General features: G+C 43.0%; 1 protein-coding gene across 1 annotated transcript in view; it reads right to left on the bottom strand.

Annotated features, from left to right (window-relative positions):
* Positions 1 to 13,677, bottom strand: part of DPP6 (dipeptidyl-peptidase 6) — a 259,976-nt gene extending 246,299 nt beyond the window's left edge. Inside the window, exon 1 of the mRNA XM_010585970.1 lies at positions 13,621 to 13,677. Within this exon, the coding sequence (XP_010584272.1) occupies positions 13,621 to 13,677 (57 nt within the window). The remainder of the gene's footprint in view (positions 1 to 13,620) is intronic.
* Between the last annotated feature and the right edge of the window lie 1,425 nt (positions 13,678 to 15,102).

The raw sequence follows: 15,102 nt of genomic DNA on the forward strand, positions 1-15,102 counted from the left end.
AGAAACTCTATGGAAACTGTCAAGACAAAGAAAAGTAATGAAGTATAAACATCCGAGTGTCACCTAAATTCAGTCTCCTTAGAGCAACTGTCATCTCTTGTTTTATCAGCAGTTTCAGCAAGAAAAATAAATAAAAGTTATGCATTACACCTGACGAGCAGCCACCCACACGTAAAAGTACAAACAGTATTTGGTGAATAGCTTGCAACAAGTTAATTCCTTTTTCCTCACAAAACCAGTTTCTCTTTGACTGACACAAAGCATTTACTCAAGAAATGGGCCAAGGAAAGACAAAACATAGGTTCAGTGGATATTGGAGGCTGTGTTTCTTGCAACCCACAGGCATTTGTGACCAAAAATGTAAGAGCCTGGATAGAACAGAATGAAACATAACCTGGAACATGGGTTGAAAAATGTGTATCACTCTCTCCCTACACAGTGACTCCCCAGCGAAAAAGCACGCTTGTAGCTTTGTCATAATCTCTCCCTAACTGCTTCCCCAAACCTCTGACACATCTATTCTTCTTCTCTGCAGGATTATGCACAACTCGTGTATTACAGTAGACTGTGCCGCAGCAACTAGCTGAAGAAAGAATTGATTCTTGCCCAAACTTTTTCATAGAGGTCAACGAAAAATGACAAAGCAGCTATTTGGGAAACGAAAGCAAAGAGAAATAAGCTCTAGTTTCAGTGAGAGGACCAGAAGTAGCATGAGCACTGAGCATCCCACTAGGATTCATTTAGGCTTATATTTTTAGCCCCAAGTACATACGTTATTTCTCATGTGTATTTCACATGGCCTGTTGAGCTCAATTACTTCATATCTTCGTGTACATATAACAGAATTTCCAGAATGTTTTATTACAGAAGTAGCAACCAGTCAAGCCCTCTTTTCTTTCCTAGAGCAAGATGGGGAAGAGTTTTCTGATATTATTTGGGGGGTGTAATTAACTCCAGTTGTATCACAAATTGGGACAAAAAGTTTCAGTTTTCAGATATTCTAAACCTTCAGGAATAAAACCTAGAAACTTATCACATATTTTGGTAGCAGAAACAATTTTTAGAACAACGATAATTTTTTGATTTGATAATTCCCCATCCCATCAAATCTCGATTTCAGCCTTTTTTGGTTTTCCATTTTAATGTAGATGCATATAAATTCTTAAGTAGAACTAGGTTTATGGTCTAAATATGTTCAACATGGAGATTTGAAAGGTCTCTCCAAAATAATTTGAGTTAGATGATTTATTGGGAATATCCCTGCATGAATGAAGTGCATTTTACAGAAAAAAACCTATGCATCATAGTTTCAAACAGCTCTAATTTACAGCAGGGTGAACACTGAAGACTTAAAGTCTGGGCATAGCCTGTGACAGTGGCTATGTGCTATTGATCTCTGTAGCCTTTCTGGAATTCACACGAAGATGCTGAAGAGCAAAAAAAATTGCTTCCTTCTGTCATGACATACAGGATGACAATTTATTTACTGACCCACCCAGATGCTAAGAGCATTATAACTGACTGAAGAAGTTCTAAAATTTATAGGAACTTACAGGAATTTATGGGAACCTACAGGAATTTGTAGGAAGAACACTCTCTGGTATGGAGGTTTGGCAGTGGACCTATTTGGTCCCCAAGTGCATTCTAGTCACCTCCCACCTCAAGGTCAGGAGAAGACCACCGTGAACATTATTTCCTCACAAACAAGAGGATGGGAGCCAACGGGTGCCAAAATAAATCTTCTGAAACAAGTGATGAGGAAGCCAGGCCTACAACCTTATTCCAGCATGTAAACATGCCCTGATGTATATTATGGTCCTAATCCTGAAGTTCGTTCTCAGACAGAGCTCCATCAGAGTTCACGGATCTGAGGACCTAAGAGAAATTTGACTCCTGAAGGAAGCATTTCTATCCATCATGACAGAACAGTACAGAGAAGAACCACTTATAATATCAGCTTTTTCTATCATAAAAGCCACATGAAAACAGAATGGCATAAAACTGTTACATTACAAGTTTGTTGCTCTTGTGGATTTAAAGCCTCAATTTTCTACATAAGGGTTTTCAGACCAGTGAAAGATAGTATAAGGGCCAGCTCAAGGTTTGATGAAGTCAATAGTTTTATTCTCAATTTGACCACTTGCTCCAAAGGTCTCTTTATCATATTTCAGATACATGCACTTTCCAGCATTCCTTAACATTCTCTGTTTTAAACAGGGATCATCTGTCAACATGCAGTTCAGTATCAACACCGAATTCCTCAACACATTTGAGCAAAAGATGCCTAGTAGATAACAACACAGTCTCCTAATCACCCAGAAAGGCATTGGAAAGCCCAGGTTGTAAACAAGGCACAAAACCAAATGAAGACATCATCTACTTACTTACTGTCAACCTTAAAGATGTTATGGGTAGGAAGGTAACATTTCTCAAGTAGATGAGTAGTAACTGAAGTCAGCTAGTCCTACCAAGATACACCTATTTCAACAAGAGAGAACTGAAAAGCCTTCAGCAAGGAAAGTCAAAATATTTCATAATCAATGTACATTTTACTAATGGACAAACCTTATGTGCTAAGTACTTTCCAGGGCTGTTTTAATCAATTTCTCCTCGGATTTTGCTGTCCCATACATTCACAACTGCTCTGTTTTATCTGGCTGGTTTAGCTTGGTTTGTTGGAATAAAACTAATTATAGCATGACTTGCAACAGCAAAGTCAAGCATCCATATAATCCATGTAAAACCATGTATTATACCTTATGAGGAAAAGACCATGGAAAAGAATTCAATTTAATGCAGCTGAAGCCTCCAATGATTAAGCTCACAAAACTAAATACTCCTTAGATTCAATGGATCAGCATTCTCAGCAACATTTGTAAATTAACTTTTACATCAAAGATATTGGGACATGAAAATTATAAAAAAGAAGGCTGCTAGTATTATTAGATTCTACTAAAATGTGAAGTGCCAGGGTTTCTTAAGAAGAAGAAACAAAGTTTAGATACAAATTCCCTGCTACGAGCACTAGTCAATGCTTATTATACTCAGTTCAATGGCATCGACAGAATCTGAAATTTAGGTAGTAATAAAAAAAAAAGAAGTTTCATTATCCTTCCCCACCTTGAGCAATTCCTCCTTTTTATCTAGTACCACAGAGTCTCAGAATAATAAAAAGACTGAAGTTTTTGCTTACTATGTCCTTCAAGCTATATCATCTGCTTTGACATCGACTGTTTTGTACAATTAAAACCCCATGACTTTGTGTCTCATCTCTCTCTCATTTTAATAGGGGCTAAGTTGCAATATGTTTTCCCTGTCCATCCTTGAGTTTCCCTCTACCAGTAGTCACAAAATGCTGCATATGCATTTGAAAAGAACCTGTTTGCTCCTGGCCATGAAAACAGAAAGATAAAAGTGTAAGGCTGTCAGCATGCTTAAGGATGGTTACAACTTAATGTACCATTCATTAATTCCTACAACCACATTAAGATTAAGTATCAGACCCCTTTAAACCCTACACAAAAAGAGTTGAGAGGTTGGTCACAGTGTGTGATTAAGCTAAATTAAAGACCCAAAAAGCATTCCACATAATATGCTACTGTATACATTCACCCGCAGTCAATTACATGTTTATTATGTTATCTCTGACAAGCTAAATTAACAATAAATTAATGTCTAAGTTGTGATTTCACTTTTGACAATAATATACTATGACTAAGCCTTAAATATCTGCATGTAACTATTCGGCTACAGACATAAGCGAAGGTAATGGAGTCAAAAACTGCAGACTAATTGCTTCAGATGAAGGCTTATTATCTCTCCAATTTCAAGCTCAGCAGCAGTTCAGCAGTAATATAAACTACTGTAGTCAAAGCATTGTCAATCTTTATATAAAATTTACTTTTCTTTTTATCTCTCTTAGTCTTTATAAACAATAAAAGCAACAGCCATTTGTTTTCAGACTGACAAACGTAGGGATGTAAGCTGAAGGGTTAAGAAAAACCCACCCACCCAACCAACAGTTCAGCCTCAGATTTGCTTGTTTTTACTATTTCACTCAAACTCTTCCTCTTCCCCTTTCTAGCGGGTTTTTGCATGATCATTTCATGTGTAAGCTCAGCTTAACTCTTCTTAATTAAGTGCTTCAGCCTGTCTCACCGTCCTTCACCGTGAGACATACTCAGGGCTTGATTCCCCACTCAGCTTAGGCTTGTGTATTCACCCCTGTCAAAGTGGGTGCAACGAGGGCACGAGGCTTTCCCACACAGGGGTGGTGGCAGTGTGTATGCCCACCAAAGTGCTATAAGGGACACACCGATTTTGAGGCAGCAGCAGAGAGAGGATGTCTAGATGCTCCTGCTCCCTTGGTGACTCCTCAGGACCCCACGGACTACTCTCTCCATCCCAGCACATGGCAATTCTAATGAATCTAGCCTATCGTCTGCACATGATCATCTGCAATTTGGCTTTTTTAAGGTGGTCATGGAGCCAGGGAAATGCCGTCCTATAGCACTCCTCGCTGGCATGGATGCAGGGAGAATGCCCCATCCTTTCGCCAGCTTCTTCCACTAAGGCTGCTGAGCCCGGAGCCATAGCCATGACGCTGGCGCTGCAGGGCTATTTAACAAGACGGGATCCCAAAACAGAGTCCTTGTTACACCTCTGTGACCCGATGTTGTCCAGCAGACTGGGACAAATCCCACTCTGAGAAATTATAACCTATCTGCGCTTTTCACCTGCAGTTTCCATCACAAAATAATATCTCATAATAGTAATAGCCATACCTTGCTTGCCAATTACCATACATCATGCGTACAGCACACAGGTTGTCTCTCAAAAAACCCCTTTACTCTAGCAGCAGTAAGGGCACAGGCAATCAGGGCACTCAGGGATGGGTAATACAAGGGATAATGAGGGAAGCAGAGCCCTTTCCCTGGGCAAGAAGAGGACCTTAACCCTTTTCTTCCTCTTGTTCTTCTGAGAATCTTCCCTGGCAAAGATGGCTGCTGCTTTTTCCCCACTGCACCCCACATGCGACAGAAGAGAAGTCAGTGTCTTTAGTTAATGCGTTATTTAAGTACTTATTTTGAAGGCAGGGTATTTCTGAAGAGACACAGGGTATCTGAGAGCTGGCAAAACTATAGCCATCTTCACTGCTTCCCTCGAGGCAGGCAGGTAAACAGATAGCAGCGTGTTACAGGATGGAGATACTGAGACAAAGCACTGCCCAAGGCCACAACATGAGTGTCCAGCAAAGGCAAGAGAAGAAGCAGTGCTCTGAACTCCCTCTGTCACACAAAGCTTGCAGCTAGTCATCACCTCGCACCTCATTCCTCTGCTGCTGCCACCACATTGCCCCCACGCTGCATGGCGAGCAGCCGCTGTCCCTCATCGCGAGCCCTCAGGAAGGTTGCAAAGCCTGCTGAGATCTTCCACTGAACGCATTCCTGGGAAAGACCAGCACCATTGCTGCTCTGTACAACTTGGCTCTTGTACAGGGGACCACCACCCTAACCATAACCTTGTACAACATGGCCACAGCTGATTTTCTTCCTTCTCCTGCCCCGTTGCTCCTGCTGCCACCTCCCTGTGGGATGGGGAAGGGTGCTGCCATGTGCTCCCTGCTTCCTTATGAACCAGCTGCCTACCTGCAGCTTCTTCCTCCACAAGCCTCTTTCACCACCAAATCCAATCATACTTCTGCTGTAATTCCCCTAAGTCCTCCAGATCGTTAATACTTACTCTCTAGCCCGCTCTTCTCCACTCTCATTTTCCTTGATGTGTGGAGAATTTTCACCAATGGTGGTAGGAAGTAGCCATGTCCTCTCCACTCTTAAGAGCTCTCTCCACAACTTCCACAACTTTTGTCAGGGCTTTCTCTCTACAGGTACCAGGCTCTGGAGTTCAGCCTTGGCTCACAGCCTCATCCTGACTTTCAGGAAGATGCTCTCCATCAACCTCATGGGTCCCGAACTTCAGCATCTAGCTTTGACTTCTGAAAGGTTTTGTTTTTACCCTTAACCACACATATCCCTGGCTCGTCATCCCCCCATTTACTTTTCCATTTCATCTCTACGGCTCCTAATTACACCGCAGTATTCCTATTGAAAGAAATTGAATCACTCCTTCTTGGAAAAGGTCTCTCTGCATTATACAACAGAGAGCTGAAATATGCATCTCTATCTTACCTCAAACTATAAAATTTCTTCAAGTTCCCAAAATCTTAGAATCAGATACAATCCCAAAAGTCTATGCATTATCTTTCTCTCATTTGCAAGTTTGCTTATAACTATCCAAAGTCCTGAAAGGATTTACCTTTATCTTGATCTTTTTCTGCTGAAATTCTTATTCATATCTAAGTCTTCAGAATGAGTTTTGTCTTTCAGGTTTTCTCCTATCACCCTTTCCCCACATTCTCTAAACTTCAAGGAGTACATCTCTCTGATATCTCAGGTACTTGTGCAGCCTGAGTTACTACAGTATCCCAGAACTTCATATTTCATGTACTTATCCTCAGGAGACCCCCAGGTCATTTTTTTTTTTTTTCCCAACCTAAGGTGACAATGGACTATATCAGCAGAGGAGCAGCTGCTGACAGCCACTGAGGACCTAAGTCTAACACCCTTGCTCAAAACCACGATGGAAGTCTGCAGCACAAGAAGCACTAAGTTCCATGCTCCAACCACTGCACAGTCACTCAAAGCCACCTGACAAGCCCACTCAAACTTTGCTTTTAAATCAGAAGTTGATACTAACTCACCTTTCCATTCTTGATCACCTTCATTAATTTCATATACAGGTTCCTTTCTGAATTTCTGTTTAACAAGGGGTTTGTGAATTTGCTCAAGGCACTCCCTGAGTTCTGCAGTGAGTTCTTCTCCACATCTGCAGCAGCCCTTTGGAGAAGGAGTGCACTCAGCTTTCCTGTTCTGTTGCTGCCGGCACTCTCCTTTCTCTGAATCTATTTCACTTACTTAAACCCCACTTAAGAATCAGAGAAGGCAGGATGGAAGGACAAAAGAAAAGATGAAAGGAAGGAAAAAAAAAAGGGCAACAGAACAAAGGACATGAATGCAAAACAAACAGAATAAACTACATAAATAATAGATATTACTGTACTCTACATTATCTAAAAAGTGCTACCTTCTCTCACAAAGTCCAAACTGACAATGATTCACCACAACTTAATGCATGAGAAAGATCATAAAGGAGCAGCATTAAAGGCATAAGAACTGAAAGCAGGTAAAACCATTGTTCATGAAATGACTGTAGCAATGCATAACACTGCTAATGGACCACAACTGGAATGAAGCATTGGATGCTCTAAGATAAGAGTTAAAAAAACCAACCTAAGAATATTTTTTTTCTTGTAGAGTTCAAACACACTCTTATGACTCCTGGATAACTGGTGAACTTTAGAGACAAATTATTCTGTCTTGATCCAACAGCAAAAGAAAGACTTAATGAGAAAGACTGCAGCACAATGTATCCTTGCTAGGAATGGAAGGAGCAGCAGTCAACCAACACCGTCCTAAGGACAAGTGGCAGAGCACATCCCACTTGACCTACACAATCTCAAGCAGCATCCTGTGGAAGTATACCAACCCCTAGAAGTGGTGTGCTTGGAAGATAACCAACCATAATGCAGTCTTACAAATCTGAGGCCTTCCAGAAGCACCTCCATTTCAGTACTGAACACCAAAAAGCTTTTCTGCAGCCTTCTCCTTTTGAGACTCCAGTTTTAAGCCAAATGTACTCCTTTCCATCACTGTCTCCCCCTCCCCATTGCTTAGCTGCCTGCATTCCTTGCAGCCAATTAACAGCTTGAAAAGACTGCCAGTTTGATGCAATTTCATGTTCTTGAATACAGTGTTCTCAGGAGCACTATTACGGAAATTTCATCTCTTGAGAAATAGATCAGATACCATTAACAGAATGAAACACAAATGTTCTCTATGGCTTCCTGGGGAAAGCCTGTGTTGGGTCAACAATAAGATATATAATTTACAGAGTTGTTATCAAGAAAAAAACCTGTTGTCTCATATCAACAATTTTATTTTTAAAAATTATCCACTTAAAACAACTAACCCTAAACAGTTCCATTAAAACTAAAAAAAACCCTTAGTTTTCTATTCAAGTCAGAGTCAGGTTTCTCCTCTTTCCCTTCTCTTCGGCAGGCACCTTCCAAAAGTGGACACTGCTGCCTGATTTCTGCACAGCTGTAATAATCAGAGCGAGAATACTGCAGCAAGTCAGCGAGAATGAGGAATTCTCACAAGCAGGGACTCACCTTTGGGATATGACAGTTTTCAACTCCAGCCAGGACCGTAGGAGCTCTGCTATCACAAGTCACTGAGATAATACGCTAAATTAGCTCATCTCCTGGGAGACTCACTCCCACCTGTTCAACAGCTCCAGGCCAAGCTCCTTTCAGCCCACTGTTGAATCTCGGTACCGCAGAGGTATGTCACGGTGCTCTTCAATCCCTCTGCGTGGATTTTACGCCACTGGGGTGCTGCAGTGGGGAGTCTGACTGTGCCAGCTAATGGCACCATAAATCAGGGCTTTCTTGTAACACACTCACAGCTCAGGCTGCTTCCGAACATAAAGTTACAGTGTCTAATCTTGAACCTTGCTAAGAAAACAGAGAGGATTCAGTAACGGCTCTTTGTGGCCTAGCATATACCGGGGATGGTACTGACAAATAAAAGGACAAAGTCCCTTTCCTATTTTGACAGGTAAAATTCACAACTTATAATATGTGCCTCAACCTGCTGTACACTACAGCCTGTTTACAATGTGATGGGATCTCGCGCTCTTTGGAGCCACTTTGTATTGCTCGTGTGATGTAAGGAGGCTTTAGTGTCCTGACAGAGAATCAGGATTGTTGCAGTCTTTCAGGTAAAGCATGTTGAACTAACCAAGAGATTTGGCACCCAGGGGTGATGATTTTCTGGACAGCACTCAGGTGAGCAGAGCAGATCTGGAATGATTTTAAGTCACACCAGGCAGGGAAAAAAAAAGAAACATTTAAGAATACCTTCAGATCACATGAAGTTACATTTATTTAACCACATCCCCCATCCCTACTAAAGACATGCGGGGTGCATCTAGTACTTTTGGTTTTGTTCAGTTCAGAACTGCACTACTGACACTCAGTTGTACCCATCTACCATGCTCTAACTCACATTTTTTAGCGGCCTCAGAGCACACAAACTGACTTCCTTTTGAATAAAGCTAAGTGAGAAGATGCTGTTCAACCACTAATGGACATTCACACCAGTCTGGAACTAGCTTGAAATAACCCCCTGTCCAAAATGGGTATTTGGGACCTCAACACCATCTCTCTCACCCTCATGGGGTGGGTCCACACTACTTCCCAGTATAAGCACACCCATCTTTTTTTAGTTTAATCTACTCTGAGAGCGAAGTAACAGCATAGGACTCAACTCGCATCAGCTGAGGATATTTATGACCTTGAAGGAAGACAGCAGGGCACGCAGGCTTTGATACCCCTTGCTACAGGCATCCCAGAATTACCTGAATTATAACTATGTAGGGGAAAAGCCTGCGTAATGCACCTGAAGTGCACCCTTTTTTTCTTATTTGGGTAAATCTACTCAAATAGAGGCACATTTCAGCATGGTATATGAGATACTCCAACTGTACTCACTCTTCAAGATACTACATGCTATTTCTGTGAAGTACAGAGTGGCAGGGGAATATTAGGAGCATGAAATATTAATCTTTCCATCATTTTAGTCCTGAGTCTGGCCTAGGTTTTCCAAGTTAAATGTGTTCTCTCTCCACTTGAAGACACCTATTATTTGGAATTCCATCTGTTCTGTAAAATTCAAAATTGATTACCTTAATGACAGCTAATAAGCAGAACTGTTCTATTGATCTGACTCCACTCCTCCACAGAGCCCATTTCAATAAAAGGCAACCCTCAAGCTATTTTGCCTCCTTACTTAATTTTTGGTCTTTTACATGGAGCTGCATGCAAACAATCATTAACAACCTTGTCTAGGACAAGTGCACATTTCAGAGCAGGATCTCACTGCCTGTAAGTCAATGACAGTTCTTCTCTATACAGCAAAAGAAATGGGAACAATAATTTATTGTGAGTGTTCAAGTATCTAGTTAACCAATCAACCCTATAAATGTTTTATAAAAGGTGTTCTTTAAGAATCTGCAATCCTGTTATCCTTGATATGCTGACTAATTTTTTAAAATACTTAAAAGTGTCATTTTAGCATTATGCGTATTACGACATTTTCATAAAAACCCAGCCTCTTTATTTTTATGTATGACTGTAGAGCTATTTGCATCCCCAAAGGCCATTAAAAGTAATAAGAATTGGGCTAAACTAAGAAAACAAATTTACAGGCGTATGTTAAAACACAAAGATCTTCAGCCAGTGTAAATTACTAAAGCACACTGACCCAGTACTTGATCTGTTGTTGCTATTTTCTTCTCCTTTTTTAACGGAAAAGTGGTTTTAATGGTATATTCACACATCCAGCTAACAATCCCCAGGACAGGGAACAAGATTCACTAGTCCTCTTGAGCCAGATTCCAAGTCTATTAGTGTCTGTAGGCTTTTCTACGGACTTCTGAGCATTGGGTCTAGCAGAAAGCCAGCTGTAATCATTGTACGCTGCACGGTATCCAACTCCAACCATTCGAACGAGAAACCATAGCTGTGTCAAAAGCACCTAAGCGTACAGAGGCAACCACATTCAACTTACATCTTGATCAAGCAATCACAACTTGACCATAAGAGACGGTATTACATATCACTTACAGAATGTTTTCTATACATGATGACCAAACGACTTAAAGTTCAGATTCATGCAACAGATAAGCAAGGAGATAAATGATTAAAATTCTGAATAATTTAACTGGCATGAAGGTGAGCAACACTGCTTATCAGAAAGAAACTGTACAGAAACAGTTTTAATTAACAAAGGGAAGAAAGGGATGCTTATTGCCTGGCTTCAGGTAGGTAAGGCAGCGCATTGCTTATCTCCACATCCCAATCATTTTCTAATTATTATAATTTTTGTAAATCTCAAGACAGAACATGCCTTCATTTGCATATAGACACACAGGTCTAAATTAGATTTTTAAATTTATGCCCACAAAGCTTCTGTAGATGTTTTCAAACTTTCTTCACCCTCTTCCTGCAGTGTCTTTTCATGCCCAGCTTCTCTTTGCGTTAGCGTGGCAGGACACAGCATAGACTTAAGCCAACTGTGTCATTTGCCTGCCTCTGGATGCAGGGAACGTCACAGCAAGGAATATGGAAAAAGGACAGACACAATCTCTTACGACAGCAGCAGCTGCTTCTGAAAAAGACTCAGTCCTCTACAGGCAGACTAGCACTTTGCCTTCAGTTTTCTCCCAGCTACAATTTTCAGTTTCTTGATCAGTTTTAAGCAAGGAAAAAAATCTCAGCAATTCTTGATATGCACAAGCCTGGAAATAGAATTTCATCTGGAAATAGAATTTGGATAGAGCCTTTTATCAGTTATGAACTGTTTTGAATAAAATAAAGGTTTAGATCTGCTTTTGGTGATGGAAGATAAAAGTGCACTCAAATCAATGGACACAGATTGGATTTGATCCCCCACTGTCAAGCCATTTTACTAATAATGTACTGTGAAAACAAACAAAAAAAATTATGGGAGTGAGCAAAGTTGCTTACAGACTCAAACATTAATATTCATCTATATCATTGATATTTATATATGCTTGATATTTCTATTTCATGCTCACACTAGGGCAGAGCTGAGACTCTGAAAGCATGTACTTTCAGAATATTTAAGCGTACCATATGGGTATAATTGCAACTCAATCAGTTATAGAATATATTCTATCAAGGCTCTGCATAGTACTGAAGACCTCTTCTGGGCATTTTATACTTCATATGGGAAGAGCCAAGTAGCAAAGACATGGCATGCCAGTAGCAAAACGGCATTAGGCAGGTAATACTACTTGAAACAAAACCACTGCTCCTTTATAAAAGGCAACCGACTTACACTTCTTGACTTACAAAACGCGACACTTTTGCACAGCTTTAAGGAGGAGGGGACAGCCCCACAGCTCTCTTTGTTCAGAAAATGCACTCACACACCCCTGCCTCCCAGAAACAGAGAGAGACTAATTTTAGTCTGCAGCAAACAGTGACAAAAATACATATTCCAAAAGCAATGGGCAGAGAAGCCCGACAGATGTGAGGTTAGATGAAGGCACAGTTTCTTTACCCTCAGTATCAAAGTTGTTTTCTTCTTGTTTTCACTGAACCACTGAGCCTGCTTTGGCCATTAGTAAAATGTCACCCTGAAAATGCAGATTATATGATGCTACTTGTGGTGCTTAGTGGCTTCCCATGCTTTTCTCTTCCCCAATTCCCTAAAATAAAGCACAAAGCAAAAAAAAGAAAAACAACGTGCGAGGCGCTCAGCCTACCAAGTCAGGAAGAACTATTTTAAGAATTAATTTGTGCCCTGAGAGATCTGTTTAAATTATCCTCCCGTGCCGTCCTAACCAAAGATTAAAGCGGTGAACTTCCACTGTCTTAAGGAGACGATGAAAATTGAAGAACTGGAGCGTACGGGCTCCTCTGCGGTCCCCCCGGGCACGGGGCCGAGCACGGGGAGGGGAAGCTGGTGCCGAGGAGGATGGAGTCGCCGCTCTGCCGGTGCGCCAGGAGCCCACGAACCTTTGCCATCCTCAGCTGGAGCTCCGAGATCGCAACCAGACTTGCCCTTATGCCACCGCTTTTTAACTGTGCCTATCCTTTATGGCTGAGGATATGTCCCCTTTTTCTGCCACCCACTGCTTTTTTGACAGGGAAAGTTTTGACTTCATTCTGTCCTGGTAAGTGCAGTCAGATAGGAATACCCTCTAAAAACCAGGCATGACAGAGAAAATTAAGTCTTTAACTTTCTACCTCTACAGAAACACATAAAGCACCAACCAAGAGAAGTAAATGAATCCAGTTCACATATGCTGTGAGCACTGCAATTTTCCCCAAAGTCAGTGGGAGTTATACCTACTTACAGCTGCTTTTTGCCCCCCCCGCCCCCCATCACTGCTTGCACAAGCACAGCCTGAGCACACGCTGTACTCCAAAGCGTCCCTCCAAGAAAATGTCGGACAAAAAAAAAAAAAAATCCCTGAAAGTACATGACAAAGTAAGAACCTGAAACCCACTTTTGCAATTTCATATCCGCCTGCAGAGGGGTTGTTAAAAAGCCTTACCCCCTTCCTCCAGCGAGAAGGGGCCTCCGTCCGAACATCCTGCCCCCCCACACACACATGAAAGAAACAAGTTACAGAGCAAACCTCTACAGCCTTCAGCAAGAGGTACAGGCTGTTAAAAATAGCACAATTTCAGCTTCCCCCCCACCCCAGCCTCTACACGCACCGAGAAAGCAGACCTTGAACCCAGCTAGACAGTACTTTCTTCCTGCCACTGACTGGGGACTCTGTTGACAATTTTAGGAATGCACACCAAGAAGATAAAAAAAAAAAAATAATAATCGTACAAGAAACACAGAGCTATACAATGCAAATCTGTATTTGTTTGAAATTGAGGAAAATAAGCATTACCTGTTCTTGTTGTTGGGCTTGTTTCCCTGATGCATTTTGCTCCTTGGCTGTAGTCATGCTCACCTATTTGTGCCCACTGCAGTGGCAAACAGGATTTTACAATGTGTGTGTGTGTGTAAGCTCGTCTGCGTGTGTTCAGACATACACGCGCGCGCACACGCACACACACATACAAAGACTAAAGGGATAAGGATGAGTAACTAGTCCATCACTTAATCACCAGCTGAGAAATTTCCCACCCCCACAAAAAGAAAGAAAAACGCAACGTAAAAAAAAAAAAAAAAAAAAAAACAAGTCTAGCTGCCTTCCCCCTTGAGCCTCTAAAATAAAAGCAGAAGCAGGAGCGGAGAGAAAGGATGCTGTGGGGGCTTCTTCAATTAGCAACAGCCTCTGCAATCGTCACAGAAACAATGATAACTGCTTGGCAACCAGCAACTGGCGGCTCGGAGCCGGGAGGCAGCGATGTGGTCCTCGCTCCCCACCTCCACGGCGGCGGCTGCGCATGCACCGTCCGCCTGGTCGCACAATGTGCTGCTCGCTGGCGATGTGCAGAGCCCCAGCTCGGGAATCATCTCCCCTCCCGCAGCCGAAGGGAAAAGGGGCACTCGGGGAATTCAATCCCGCGTTCCCCGCCACGCCGGCGACGGGGGGAGTCCCGCGGATGCGGGAGTTGCTGGCGGATGCGCTCTTGGCTTCTCCCAACTTGCGGAGGTTTCGGTGCTTCGGCGGTCCCCGGCTGTGAAGGAGAGCTGTGCCGAGGGCAGCCTCTGCCCCGCTGCCGGGGCAAATTTGGAGGACGCCGTTTGCGCTCCCAGGGAAGCAGGTTCCCACCGATGGGACGCAGAGAGCACCGACGCTCCCCGGGGAGCTGCTCGCCTCGCTGCCAAAGGGTGGCACGTTCACCGGGGTAAAACACGTCCCCAGCCTTCCCCCGGCCCTCTCCACGTCCCCGACGCGACAGGGGCCGCTTTGCATTTCTCACACCGTGGCTGCCCTCCTGCGCGCTTGCAGCTGCCATGTAGGTCACGTTGCAGGGCGCGCTGCCTGCTCCGCTCCACGCTGCCGCCGCTCGCTCCCTGCAGCCTCCCTGCCATAACGGAGACGTCTCCAACACGGCGGAGCTGTCGAACGAGCCTTCCCAGCCCGCTCGCCCACCTCGCTGCCGGCACGGGGTGACGCGGGGTGTGCCTGAGCATGAGGCGTAAAGCAAGTACCGCTCTCCGGTAACCCTCAGGGGACCTTACAGAGTTGGGCAAAACTTAGAGCAGCAGGAAGGTTGTTCAATATTTGCTCGGGACCGATGCGAGCCCTAGCTCACCTCAACATCAGGTGACGTGAAACTGCCATGTTGCTGCTTTTCCTCTCCTCACCTCCTTCCCAGCGCGCCCAACGTACCGGGCTGGATGGAGCTCAGAGCTCGCCTCTGTATAAAGTTAAATGTTTCCTTACCCACGTGATACTGCTGAGTCTGCAGATAACCAG

Source organism: Haliaeetus leucocephalus, unplaced genomic scaffold (genome assembly GCF_000737465.1).
Source record: "Haliaeetus leucocephalus isolate CR32 unplaced genomic scaffold, Haliaeetus_leucocephalus-4.0 Scaffold0, whole genome shotgun sequence".
NCBI lineage: Eukaryota > Metazoa > Chordata > Aves > Accipitriformes > Accipitridae > Haliaeetus > Haliaeetus leucocephalus.